Here is a 15017-nt window from a genome sequence, read left to right on the forward strand (position 1 = left end):
AGTATGCAATAGTAAAAGACAGCCAACCAACCCTATAAAATATTCCATGTTTAAATCACTTTGATTTGAATGCGTACTGGGAAACGCAATTCACTAACTCCTGTCTTTTCTCCTGTGGATGAACCTTCCGGCATTCTTAACTCTGAATTTCAGTGGCTTTTGTCAGACTGTTAGTGCAATCTCTTGTAATCTCTTCTGTATTTCAAAACTGTAATGGCGATATGCAGAATTGTAGCACAAATGCACTAAGCAACAGAACTATAATTGGAAAAACTGCCATTACAGCCATTTCAGAGAAGTACTTGCGGAGATGGCATACCATAGTAGCCTTATTCCTGACTTACTCCTATTTATACTGGTGCCAAAAGTACACGTGAGCATATGTCTGTATCAAAGACAGGACGGTATTCTGTGTAATACAAGTAGCCTGAAATGATAATATTAAAACTGCTTAAAATGATTTGCTTGCTTCATCCACTTTAAGGAATTTAAGTATCATTTTTTGTTTATTTGCAAGGCTTTATAGCTCAAAACATGAGCAGAACTTTTTTTTCTTTATCATACATTTAAGAATGCAGTTGTTGAAAAGAAAGACTAAAGGTATTTTATGTTACAGGCAAAACCTTTTGGAGAACATGATGGTTTTATAGGGACTATTTCATTTCTGGCAGATTCGTACATTTTACAGTCAAAAGAGATGATTATGATAATCTACTCTGGCTTTCCACATCACACATGCCATGGATGTTTCTAATTATTCTTGCCTTGAGCTCCAAAGCTTTTTGAACTGTATTGTACATCTTTCAAAAAGCCATACAATTGTTACTTAATGTTTTACCTTTTGGTAGATGATCTACTATTCCCCTTGTTGCGTTGTATTATCTGGGAGGTGAAGTTTAGATACATTTGCAGCTAAAAAAACTTGAGATTGCAGTGATGAAGCTTTTATCATACATTTTATGCATGATCAGGCGAGTTTTGTATCCCGCCTTGTGTATGTCCTGCCTTCTAAGTGGTCAACTGTGCAGTCCTAGTCTTGCACTATATGTCATTCTGTGCATGTGATTTCCTATGCTTGTTTTAAAGAAAAAAGAAATTACAGAAAAATTAAGAAGTCATCTCTTCCTGTGGTTACAAACCCTCATTAGTGTAAGCTGCCTAGATACCTACCCTCAGAAGGCACTTTTAGGCATACATTTAGTATGCCATGTGTTACATACTATTCAGTGACGTGAGAAGTTTATTCCTATCCTGCAATTGAAGTCTCATATTCTGCCTAAAACCTTTAGGGGTGGATGGACAGATTGTGTTCACATGGGGATGAATTTACATTCTAATTGTCCTGTTGAAGTCATAGTCCTGCTCTGTTTGACTAACTTCTACCTGAAGGACCAACAAGTGTTGGTGGCTCAGATACTTCTGAAATGGCATTTGCTACTGTGCCTACAATGAAAGGCATGCAGGCATTTCCAAATTACCATCAAATGATCGAGTGGAGGTACATGTAGGGGGGTATTCATCAGTGCTTCCCGTTTTGGAGGAAATCGGCATATGGCGGGGGTGACTGGGGTTTTCCCATCTCACCTTTCAGGGAAAGGGGCTTTTCACAGCTGCTCATATTTTTTACTGCAAGTCAGTCGAGCGTCGGTGTTAGAAGCAACACTTCTGGAGAGGGGAGACGGGATTCAGAGCGCTCCCTGGGAAATTCTTTCAGTTGGTGGTGTTGCAAGCACCGAATGTGAACTGTTGTCAAAACTCTGAGCTGATGTGCCAAACAGAATACATCTGAAGGATGTCTCACTGAGGCAAAGATCAAGCAAGGGTCATGCAGAATTTGTTTTACAGCTATAATGTTATATGTGTTTTAAATTGAGCAAGTTCTGGTTTCACTGTAGCCTATTAAAACTTAAAGCATTTCACGGCCCTCCAAATCTCTTAACATCTCCTACCAGTATTCTTATTCCACAGCTAGAATAGTTTCAATATGCCAGATAAAACATTCTTTACTTGAACATGCTGATCAAGCTTTCTTAAAAACCCTAAAAGTATACATGTGAATTTTGAATTATACCTAAAATAGTCTGATTCAATTAGGCAAAATGTATTTAGGCCCATGACACAGATAACCTTGATTCCTCTCATTTTAAGCTATTGAAAGGAGACGTTTCCCTTCAGTCCATACTGTGAAAACTTGGTAAATGAGAAACAGCACCCAGTATGAATACAAAAATGTTATATACTTACAGTGCCAGTCTTTTGTATGTGAAGGATCTAGTAAGCGTTTTCTTCAAATAATGTATGCACACTAGTTACAAAAGAACAAAGCACAAATTGCACGCAGAATCCTCAGCAGGTGTTTGAAGTGCTTCGTGACGGGCATAGTGCAGAGGTGTAAGGCATAGAACGCATCTGGTATTACGGAGTGACATGATGGATACCCATGGCATCTCACAGTTAAAACCAGCAACGTACCGGCTTTGACTCCAAATACATGATCTGGTGGATGACCTTGCAGCATGGTTGTAGGGTATCTATCTGAGGCATTTCCTATGTGTGGCATTTTCAGACTATAGTTCCAGGCTGTAGAATATTATGAAGGACATCTGTTGGGATCCTGGGGCTGGGCAGAGTTCAGGTACCTCAAATTCCAAACTACAATTAAAAAACCGAGTCTTTAGAGGCCATTAACAATGCAGATACTTATACACGCTGGGCACCTCTCTGTTTAGTCTGGCAACTGATCAATGCTAATGTAATACAGAATACAAGAGGGAAAAGGAGAAAGGGCCGAGACTCGGTACTGGCTTTGTTACCTGAGCTGCAGACTCCCGTGCCCTCAGGCTGTGCTGCTGACCTAGGGATCTCCCTGCGCAACCCAGCAGCCTCAGGAACCCGAGAGGCTTCTCTCGCCCCACCTATTGGAGATCCTCCAGACGGGTCTGAATGTGGGTCTCGAACGTCTTTTGTTAAGGTCAGGCACTCCAAGGAGCTTCTCTGATACCTAACAAGAAGGTGCCGATTTCCATTTCTAGGTCTGGCTCTTGGTCTTTTAAAAGGTACCGCAAGTGATGCAGATCATGCCAGTCTACATCAGGCACAGCCACAGTCACGTTTTATTGTGTGTAAACAACCGTGAGACTGTGACCACGAGAGGCCAGCTAGCTCCTCCACAGACCTTGTATAACATTGCTAAAAGCTGCATTCGCTGACCACGCCTGTGTCAGCACTTACACTTCGGTTGTGCAGATTGATAGTATAAAATAATTGTCTAAAAGTTCTCTTGTTTTTATTGATTCTTTGCCAAACAGGAATTAATTGTTACGATCTGCTTAGCAGAACAGGACTGCTTTAAGGCACAAAACTGCATTACTAACTTCAGTGTCAGAACAATAGTACAGCGGTCAAATGTCACTCCTGAGCCGCAGTAATACATCAGATTTGTTTTATCCTCTGTGATTTACTGGTACTGGGTTTTAAATACCAGTTGCCATCACTGTAGCCACACAGCTCCTCTGACGAATATATGTTCCACAGTCAAAAGACCGACATAAATTAAGTACATTCACATGCTTCAGCACCCTCTTGCCAACAAGACCGTTACTGATTTTCACAAACCAGAAGGGAAGACAAACCAATTTCAAGCAAGTTAGCTGTAAATTCAGTACCCTAAAAAAGACCTGGAGAGAAATTAGGGCCAAATTAACTTGAGATTTATTTTTGGGCCATGGGGAGACCAAAAGGCCCCTGCAGAGAAAGGTTCACAGTGGCCAGGATTGCCATGGACTGTAGAAGTCTTTCGTGACCGTGCTTCTAAGTTGTGTGCCCAACGGCTGCTGCTGTATAAGGTAAACCGAGGTACGTAAGCCTGGATCTGAGATGCTCCCCACGTGGGCTTGCACCTAAATTAGCTGCCAGAAAACAGCAGCTCCTACACCTTGGTTTCCTATGGATACTGGTTGTATTTCTAAGCAATGAAGCTGGGCATGGTGGACGGAAATGTCACAAGACATCTCAAGAGTGATCCTCCAGCACTCACCCAAACACACAGACATCTCGCCTTCTATAAACATCCAGCCCTTGAGGAATTCTTAAGTTTTTCCAAGTCTTTTTTTTCTTTGCATGTCAACATTTGAATGTGATATGAAGTAGCTGAAAGTTAATGCATATCGTTCACAGAAGTCTGTTTCCATTTGTTTCTGCTTTGCTATCATGGTTTTAGAGAAGAGTTAAACTACGAGTCTCTCTTGTGACATCAGTCACTTAATCTATCATGCAAACATCAGCACATACCAGATTCAGTCTAAATGGAAGATACACTATCAAAGTAATTTAGCACATTATGAAAGAAAATGAATTTTCAGTCACGGAGAGTGTCTTTGTCATATCCTTAATCGTCCTGAAAAAAATGGAAAAGTTACGACAAGGAAATCTACAAAAGCAGCTTCTAATAACTGAAAAAATGAATTGGACTGTACAAAAATGTCAATATTCTGGGGCTGTCCTGCAACATTTCATGTAATAAGGTCTGAAGAACAATGGAGATATTTTTAATTCTTACATTTGTTTGACTGACAAGGGAAGTTAATGGAAGCATGTTGTTCCACAAACTGAAATTAAACCGTGACTTACCTATAACGTTCATGGTTACAGATTGTTGCACATGAGCCCAGCACTTCACTGGAAGCCAATCCTGATTTTCTGATTTTCCATTCATTTGCAAAGTTGTTTCTCTGAATATTCTCAGATGCAAATGATGCATTCTTAAACTCCAAAGCATTTTATTGTAGCGCACAATTTTACATTTTCAAATACTCCTAACTAGTTTCGCTGCTGTCTTGGAGAGAAATCCTGCAGGAGATGAAGTATTCCCCTGGGGTAAAAAGCAACCATCGGTGGTATTTCGGTTTGAGGCATCGGTGGCCACAGAGAAAACCGTGCCCGTTTCGGCCTGCGGCTCAGCCGTTTTCTCAATCAAAAGAGGAAGCAAGGCGATGTCGACAATATAGGAAGGCTTCCGCTTTACCAACACGCCTCGCTTCAGCCAAAGGCAAATCTTGAAACGTAACAGTAATGCGTATGAGCGACTACGGGTGATAGGTGGGTGCGCTGTTATGCCTCCTGTGGCGCCTGCTTCCGCGTTTTCTCTATTTTTGCCTTTTTCTACAGCAAAACGTTCCCAGGGTTTTTGCTCTTTGAAGACGAGAATTACTTTTATGATCCGCTCCATTTGCAACAGGTATTGCACCTGACCCTCAACCGCAACCCCTGGGGTGTCTTCCCAGCTGGGGAAGTTCCCGGTAGCCATTCCGGTCGGTTTCCGAGTCACCTTGCAACCGGCCCTGAGAGCCACCCCCACCCCCCCCCCCCCGCCCCGGCCACCGCCCGCCCGCGGGCGCCGCGGCGCCCCCTTGTGGCAGCGCGGGGCGCAGCGCGGCAGCCCCGGCGGGGCCGCGGCGGGCGGTACCGGTCCCCGAGGCAGCGGCCCTCGCCAGCCCGGTTTGGCCCGGTAACCCCCCCCCCCCCCGCCCCGTGTCTGTCGCCGTTCCTCTCCGGTGTAGGGTGGCTGGTGCGGGCCTGCTGTGCGCAACGCCGGCTTTGCCGGGATGTAGAGGGATTACACCCTAACACCGGTTTTCTCCTTAATTAATGCACGCTCGCCCAGTTTCAGCGTTGCAGAGACAGGAATAATCCCTTGCTGGCACAGGAGACACACATCAGCGTGCTGCTGAGCTCTGGGGCTATCTACACTAGGTGACGGGATAAATACTAAAACCATTAATAGCTACTGCATCTTCTGTGACTGCGGATGGACGAAGGCAGAGTGGGCAACCCTCTCTGCTTCTCTCCAACCATTTGGAGCCTTTCCTTTACTCTCACGGGAGCTCTGTTTTGTTTCCAGAATGTCTTCAAAATTTGTACACGAATGCTGCTCTTTCCTTAGGTGTTTGTAGTACTTACTGCTTAAGGAACCGCAGCTCGTCACTTCTTCAGGGCAGGCGCTATGTAACCCCTTGCATTTCTACCACACCTGGCACAACGGGGACCAGATGTGCATTGTGAACACTCCTAGCTTCTCGCTGAGAAAGTCCATCAGCTGCCTGCTAGACAGTAGATCTCTGAGGATAGTGGCAGTTACGGTGGTTACGGAGATGTAACTGAAAAAGTTGTTCCTCTGTTCTGCATAAATGTTTCTTTGAAACATTTTCCTGCTGAGTTTCTCAAGCCCAAATCCAGTATCATTATTAAATAATCATCAGCATTTTGCTCTCTGTTCTTGGCAGCCCGAGCTCCCACTACTGTCAACAACCATCAAGATCAGGGAAGGCCAGAAAAGAGCATTCAGGGATGAAATAGTCGAGAATATTAAAGATAAATCCATGTTGATTATAAATGCTCATTCAAACGGCTCATTTAGGATCTGAATGCAAAGCTGTTTTGCTCTATGGCCAGCCATCAGCACCGTCCCACTGCTAGGAAAATGTGATTGCTATAAAATATCTAACAGCTTTCAGATTTTTATTTGACATGGCGTTTGTCATCATTACTGTAAAACCCAAGCCCTGGCTCAGCATGTGTTATGGGAAAGAGACTTGCTGCTACCTCAGCCATACTCAGCCTGAAATACCCTCAGACTGAAATGATATTTGGACCAGAATTCTGACTTACCTTTCATACAGAAACTTTTTCTTTAGGTGTTTCCACTGAAATCAGTGAAGCCATTACAGGTATAAAAGAGCATTCAAAATGAGTAAAAGTACTAGAAACTAAAACTTATGGGGCACATGGGAAAGCCCATAGAAATTCGTAAGAAGCATGATGTGAACATAAAAGTCTCCATGGACCCTGCAGTTCCATAAACTGATCAACACCAATACTACTCCTCAGTGTTTAGCAATATTCTGCAGGTATGCATGTATGTAGAAATGGGGGGAAACATTTTTTTTTACATAAAAATATACTTCCTTTATCGTATGTAGATGTATTTGTACCAAGGGTAAACAAACGGAATTTCACTTTCAATCATGTATATAGCTAAACTGTGTGAATCAGCTATAATATGATCTGTCACAGTCTAACGTGCAAGGACATTTATTTATCTGCTACTAGAGTACTCCTTTTTATCTGGTGCGTTAACCCACATACACACATGATGCTTTATTTAATATTTCAGCTGCATAGGTCAACCGTGTCACATAGGTGCCAAAGAATTTCAAAACCACTTTCCTATTAAAATTACTGTAAATGTGATAATTTATAAATTCTATTTCTCCATCTTTATAAACAACATGCTGAAGACTACTTGTCAAGAGATTACAACTCAACAACTATTTTCTGGCATAATCCTACATTTAAGAATTTTTAAGTAGCTTTGTACTTTATTGGAGTCTCTCCTGAAACAGTGAATAAAGTCAGAGTCACTCATCATGTTTGCTTCATTACTAATTGATAAACCAGTGGCTTCAGAAGATGCCATTCCATTTAATGAATTGCTGATGATCCCCATTGACTGCATCTGTATTGAAAACAGGAAAAGAAGTACACCTCGTAACTGCGCATACAACAAATCTTTAAAATACTAGTGCAGATGGCAACCGAGGCATCACTATGTTGGGCTGTTCAACTCCAGCCCTTTCATGCACATATTGACGATATGTGTGACGCTCCCTTACAGAGAATAACATCATTACCTTTTTATCTTAACGGTGTCCATACAACCTAAAGACTAGCCTGAAATGATCTGATATACTAGTAATGCAACAATACTGGAGTATAACGCCATCTGAGTTTAAGCAGAGGAACCCCTGTTTGGTAATTGTTATTTCCTCTTGAACTAATATCGCAAATTAGTCTTGAGATTTGTAGCCATGTATTTTAATAAATTTTGTCAAGGAAAGCTTCTAACGTGAGCACTCGCAGTGCTGTTTAACCTGGTGAACTCTGATGGCTGTTACCGCCTCTCAGAGGTAAGAGCTTCACAACAGAACCAAGCTTAAAATTATGTCTCACAGAAAAACACAGCTGCAAAATAAAGGGATGCATTTGCATTGTTTGCTTCTTTTTAAAAATTATATGCCTACTGTGTGGTATGTCCATAGTACAGAGAGGTCAAAACTTCAAAGCTTTCCTTCTTAGTAATTCCTTCAAAGGTGTTTTAAAGAAATAAAATCAGGTAAATATACCAGAAGTATGTAGCTAGTTTAGAGCTGGATGGCTTGCTTCAGTTACAGAATGAAGCAAAGGTCAAGCTTTGAGGTTGAATACCTCTGAACTTTAAGGCCATTTTAACCCAGAATCGTGCCTGCACTTGGAAGAGGGACTTCCCATTTGTAACTCTGAGTCACCCTCATCAGGGCTGCATTTTAGAGCAGGGTGCAATTCCTCCGTTCTAGCGATGAGCTGCTTCTCATTTTAAAACTTGTATTCCCCACATGTGTTCCTAAAGCTGAAAGGTGGTCTACTAGTGTAAGAAAGATATTAGTTTATTATTCACTTTTCAGTGAAACAGGCACCTTGGCAGTGTAGGCATTTCAGGGAATGGACACACAGCCCTCATTTGCTTAGCCAAAACTACAAATAAGTTTAGATATGAATGCACAAGAAATACAAAGATCAGGACTTCTAGCTAGTAATGAGAAGACAGAAATGGAAATAACAAAAAATTACATCCAATAATTTATATATGATCTGCCAGAATTTGGAATGGAGTTTTGAAATTGTTTTGTGACTGGCATCTAACTTAAGCAATGCCACTGTTGTCTCGAAGAACTTATCCCAGCATAAAATTGTTGCCTTAGGAAGGAGTTCTTTGCTGCAGACAGCAGTCATACTTGAACTAGTTAGAATGTAAATCCAAATAAAACTGAAAACAATAATTAAGTATTTGTCACAGTCTACCCACATCTCCTCTACTGCCCTAGAAAAGTCAAGTCATTACTGGCTCATATATGAAGCTGTAAATGGCTCTAGTCTTTGTACTTGTGTCTTTCTTCCCTATATTTCATATTAATAAAATATTGCTCTACACATATGGGCATATATAATGCCATCTACGTATCTGCCAATCTGTAAACTAAGTCACATCCTTTGGCTGAAATATTGCTGGATCTGTAACAAAGTCCACCGTTGCTGGATCAGAGCCTCTCTTGGCACTAAGGCTACAGCCCAAGTGAGAGCAGACATTGCGCCCCCCCCTCCCCCCCCCCCCCCCCCCGTCACTCACGCCACATGGCTGGTATAAATAAAAGCTACATTGAAAATCTTGCCTTTTCTGTTACTTTTTCAACTCCAGTCTTCAGCTCATGTACCATGTTGCTGATTTGCTTAGCTTTGCTAAGACTGTCATCAGGCAGCTCTTGATGGTGCTCAATATGCTGGTTAAAGTGGGAAAGCGGTTCTTTCCAGGCTTGCAAAAGTTTCAGTATCAGGTGAGTTAGTTCTTCTCTCTTATAAGTTAAAACAGTAAATAATTTCTCCGTTAGTTTGCAGCAGATCGTAAGAACACTGTTAGACAGTCTCACTGTGAAATCTCAGTGGGATTTAGATTCACATCTTCAATTCAGTAGTTTTCAAATATTCAGAACTTAAGGGCCACTCTGTCTTATTTGCTTAGATTATTTGCTTAGATGTAAGCAACACCCAAAAGTTGTATTTGCCTTGTTTTCAGCTTTCTTAGACTCCTAAGCTCTGTAATACCTGAAAGCATGGAGTACAGCATTGGCAAAATGGTGGCATTCCTGTCAAACTTACTTTGTACTGAAAAAGTTTTTGGGAACTCGTAGATGTCTCAAGAGCCCAAGGAGCCTCACCTGGATATCTCTGTTTGCTGGTATGGAAGTGCAGGTGTTTCCTCCCACCTGCCGTGGTTAGAGCTGTGTCGGTTAGGGGTTCGCTGCAGACACACTTCCAAGAAGGTGCCCGGTGGTCACGGCGGTTGCTTCTCTAACAGAAACTCAATGGCCATAAGACCTCTCTTGCAATGTAAGTTCAGAAATACCGCTGACTGGTTAAAGCCTTCTAAAGCAGGCAGGGCCTCATTCCCTATTGCCCTTCAAGGGAGGAAAGTGGTTTTCTAAACGTCTTGGGGGAAGCCCCTCACTCCATCACAACCAAAGAGCAAAACGTTCACATTTGTCTCTGTCTGCCTCCTCCTAGAGGCAAAAGTTTCTTCCGCTGCTGTATCCTCGACTTCACAATCTGCTTTTTCTCTGTCTAAAGAAACTCTTCCTGCTCTTCTCTAAACTAATAACGATTTTTTTCTCTTGCCATTACATCTGTCTAAAACAATTTGCTGTTCTTTTCTCCTTACCTAGCTACCGATTCAGAGATAATGACTGTTATTTCTTTCTCCTGATTGCTTTTTGTACTTTGCAGTGACGCTGATTAATTTATCTGTCACATGCACAGTTTTCTAAGTTTCTGTTCCACAGAGCGTGCCACAACAAAATCAAAAGGATGTCTGTCTGTCAGTCATTTGGACGAAGTACTACTGCAATACCTCTACTATAACTATGATTTAAGCATATGGAACCATATACAGGTTTTTTAACAGAACAAACTAATGATTCATACACAATATCTCTGTGATGTGTACGTGTTTGGGGTCAGAACTTACCAGCTTCTTCAATCCAACTGTTGATGAAGCACCGGGGGCATAAAATCCTCTCTGCCTGCCTCCAGCCTGACTGGGGTGGGGGACAACCGCAGCGCGATGGGTGAGACATTTGGGGGCTCTGATGGGACGGGGGGTATCTTCCCCTTTCTTCAGGCGGGGGAGAGGAGGCGGTGTGACCCGCGGAGCCCCCTCCCAGCCCCCCGACCCGGCGGGGGCCCGCGATGCCCCCTGCCCGCCCCGTCTCCGCCCGCCGCCCAGCCTTACCGGGATTTTTTGGGCGTATTCTTTGCCGTTGGGGGTCAGCATCCCCGACGTGTGGCACTTCCGAGCGGGCTTCCCCAGCTCGTTGTCACGGGGAGGAAAGTGTTTTTCCTACGGGGCAAGAAAACCTAAAGAGACACCGAGAGCACCCCCCGCCCCGCCGGCAGCCGCTCCCACGGCGGCGGGCGCCCGGTCCGCGGCGGCGGGGCCGGCCTGGCACTCACCATTTCGGCGTAGAGCGCCGTGGAGAGGCTGTGGATCCTGCCCGAGTGCCGGATCACCCGGTCGAAGAGATCGGCCACGGTCAGGAGGCGGCTGCCGGCGTCCCCCGGGGCGCAAACCAGCAGCCACAGCAGCGCCAGCGCCGCGGCGGCACCTGCGGGGACACCGGCGGCGTCGGGGGGCGAGGGGCGTCGGGGGGCGGCCCGCCCCGGCCCTCTCCTCTCTCTTTCCTTCTCCTCTCTCTTCCCCTCTCCCTCTCCTCCTTCTCCTCTCCCCTCCTCTCCCTCCGCCCCGCTCCGGCGGCCGCCCTCACCTGCTGGCCCCGCCGCCCGGGCGGGGGCCATGGCGCCGCGGAGCCCGCTAGCCGGCGCGGAGCGGCTGGGATCGCCCGGCGCTGCCCCCGCATCCCCTATATATGCCGGGTGGGGATGTGCGTGGCGGGGGGGGGTCTCCCGGTCATGGCGGGTCCCTCCCTGACGTGCCCAGCCGGCGGCCACCGTGAGCAAGCCGCCCGGAGCGGGGCTGCCGGCTCGGCGGGCGGGCGGGAGCGGCCCTCGCACCGACGGGACCGGTCCCCGCCCTCGGCAACCCGCAGGACCCAGCAGAAATAGGGTCCGGGGCTCCGGGGGGGGCTGCTGCTGACCCCCGCAGCGCCCGCCCGCCGTGGGGCCAGGGCTGCCCGGGTGTCGGTGTCACAGCCCCCACCCGTGGCGCGGCCAGGTCTACACCAGCGTGTCCGCTGCCCTCGGAGGGGGTGAGGGTGTGGGAACTGAGACCAGGCGAATTGGCTAATCCTGTCGGTGATAATGGGGGCGTTATACAAGGACAGCAATGGGCAACATGAGGGGTAGGAGAGAAGCCTGGCGTGATGACATGCGTCTCTTAGCCATCTCTTCTAATCACATGGTTAAGATCAGATCTGCTTTCCCTGCTCCCTAGCAGCTGGTCAGAGGTAAGACCACTGAAGGTGTGATAGCTGGTGACTGCGTGCTTGGTGGTACAAGCGTGCCTGAAGACGGTTGCTGATGCCCCATATGGCTAAAAGCTTAAGGGAGTGACACAGCAAAGCACTCAGATCAGGATCCCCAAAGGGGTGCAAGTCCTATGGACTCAGTGGCTGTCCTCAATTTATGGGTGTGAGATTCTCAGCAACCTTGCAAGACATATGAGGAAAGTCGAGATGTTTGTCATGAGGCTTACAAAGGACAGGTCAAACCAGAAGCTGCTTCAAGCTGACTAACAGGGGAACCTGAGCACAGGGTCTTTCTGCTGTATTTTCTGGCTCTTGGCAACCTACCTCTTGGAATTCAATGGGAACAGCTCAGGGTCTGGTAGAGCTGGAATCAGGCACCTTCTCTGCCTGTGGGTATTCAAATCTGAGGTTGGCCAGGGGACTGCCATAACTGGTGGCTCTTACGACATGGGGAATGAGTCAGCTCTGCCCTTCTTGTTGAAGTTTTTTCACTGCCAAGGGAGCAGTCTGCTTAGAAATGAGGAAACGTCTCCCATGAAATTGTTGTCTTTCCTCTGCGACTACCCCAGCCACTATGCTGGTCATGTATCTGTTTTCTAGCCCCCCAATCCCCATTTCCTTTATGGAAAATGTGATGACCATACCTCCACCAGAATATTGAAGAACGTCCCTCTCCCCCACCTTTTAAGGACAGCTGGGTGACTAGGACCCCTTCTGGAGGTGGAAGACGTGAGTTTGACTAGCTCTCAGCCAAGGAAGAAATTACCTTGGTCACCTATAGTCTGTGGGGATGCTAAAAAATTGGTACAAAACAAGTAGAGGCAGCTACTTCGCTAGCCAAATCTTAGAAGTAATTGTCACCTGCCACTGCATTCTGCATGAAGTCAAGGGGCATTGCCAAAGGATTCACATTTTGAAAATAAGAGCTTCTGCAAGGAGTTAGGTGTCAGTTTCTAGAGTCTGAGTATGTGTTTGCATGGCTATTTGCTGAACTCCAAGGCCTGTCAAAGCTGACACATTTTGCGATGTGCACAGATTCAAAACATTGGGAGGTGAAGACCTTGAGTGCCGAAAATGCCAGCAGGAGTCACTGCTAAGTAGGGGCCCTCGTTTGCCTGCTTGCGGTCTCTGCCTGGGCTCTGTTTTCCTTGTTTGCATCTGTTTAAGGATTTGGCTTTTTGTTAACGAGACAGATTTTTAAGGAGGAAAAAAAGAGATTTACATGTCCTTTCGCCAAAAGGAAGATTGAAAAGATAGCACATGAGAAGGAATATTCAAATGTCTCTCTCACACAATCTACATCACCTTCATTCATACAGACATCTCAAAGGAAAGTTATTCCTCTCTGAGAGCTACCCACAAATCTTGTGTCCTTCCAGGGAGCTTGTCTTACCATGATGTGCACTGAGCTAGCTAGATTTGATTTAGTTAAGTGAGTGCAATCTCCAAAAAGAATTTACTTTTTTTTCTTGACAGAGTTGGATCAATATAAGCAAATACTAGAAATCTCACTACTGAGCTAGTCCACATGCTCCTCAGCCTCTACCAGCAATACAGCTTAGCCAGCCCTTCCAACCAGTACATCTCTGAACCCAACAGACCAAACTCACTGCTCTAAAATTCCTCAAAGTCACTTCTAAAGTTTGATAGCACCATGGGTCCATAAGATACTTTTCAGCCCTCATTTTTTGGAATTTCTAAAATTAGTTTTAAAAGCAGTTCATTAAGATGTGCTTAATGGTCTACACTATTCAGCAGAGGTTGTTCTCATTCTCTTACCTCTGCTTTATCTCTAATGAATAAAACAATGCAGTTAATTTCAGGGGTTAGAGCTGCTGAGCCAGTTCTTAATGGGGATCATACAGGAAGCCTTGGCAATAGTTCTGAGCTCTTTGGTAGCTGATAAAATACTTCTGACCTGTGGTCCAACTGAAGGCTTGAAATATTAGTATTATTTCTGATAACTATTAGAAAACGACCAATCATGCATATGACAGGATCTGAAAAACACTGGTAGCATGCATATGGGCAGCACATAGATCAATGACTTATTTTTATTGGCCAATAGCCATTTTCTTTTGATTTTCACATGTCTAGGAGAAATTCTGACATATGCAAAGCTTATCCTAGAAGAGGTGCCTTAAAATGTTAAGGCAATTTTTGAGTTATGAAGGAGCTGTGAACTTGTGCTGTGTAAAATGTAAATGACTTGCACAGCAAAAAATGCAGTGCAACTTAGAGGAAAGAATCCACAGTAAATTATGAACTTTTATTTAAGGTTCCAGTTTCTAAAGTGAATGATGTTTTCTTAACCAGTGATATATCTATGTTCAAAGCATTGTTTTTTCCCTGGCTCTTCACTGATATTTTGAGTTTGTAGATGACACCAAACAGGAAGAAGTCAGTTGCATTTTAGAATTTAATGTGATCTTGAAAATTAAAGAAATGGCCTGAAGAAAGTAGGGTACAGTTCAGTAAAGAAAAATGCAAAGTACTATACTTAGACAGAAACTTAGACTGCCCAAATACAGAACCAAGCAGCTGTTGCACAGAAGGGGATCACAACTTGTAAGAAATAACAAGCTGAACTTAAGTCAGTAGTATCTTACTGTTGCTTTGCGTTGTTTATTTATTAATTTGTTTTGCAATCTGGGGTATGTACTTTGAAGAAGAGTTCTTCTGCCTTATGTTGCGTTTGGAAGGTGTCCGCTAGAATACTGTGCTCAGTATTGGACATCCCATTTCAAGAGAGATATGAGCCAGATGGGAAGACCCCAGAGGAGAAAACCAAGAATGATCAAAGTTTAACCCCGCCACCATGGCCTACAAGAGAAGACTGAACAAAATGAGGCCGTTTACTCTCTAGCAGGGATAGACAAGGCAAGGATACAGTTTTCAGATGTGCAGAAGGTAGCAGCAAAGAGGAAGGGAATCAATTATTCACCACAT

At 44.7% G+C, this 15017-nt stretch overlaps 1 protein-coding gene across 1 annotated transcript; it reads right to left on the bottom strand.

Moving 5' to 3' along the window:
* Positions 1–7318: 7318 nt before the first annotated feature.
* Positions 7319–11439, bottom strand: LOC309589971 (prolactin-like; the record flags this gene model as incomplete). The annotated part of the gene is made up of 5 exons (XM_082310745.1): positions 7319–7513; positions 9264–9443; positions 10877–10984; positions 11098–11249; positions 11409–11439. 5 exons carry the CDS (start codon positions 11437–11439, stop codon positions 7319–7321), a joined length of 666 nt encoding a protein of 221 aa, XP_082166871.1.
* Positions 11440–15017: the final 3578 nt, after the last annotated feature.

The sequence above is a fragment of the Platalea leucorodia genome, assembly GCF_965183815.1.
Source record: "Platalea leucorodia genome assembly, chromosome: 4".
NCBI lineage: Eukaryota > Metazoa > Chordata > Aves > Pelecaniformes > Threskiornithidae > Platalea > Platalea leucorodia.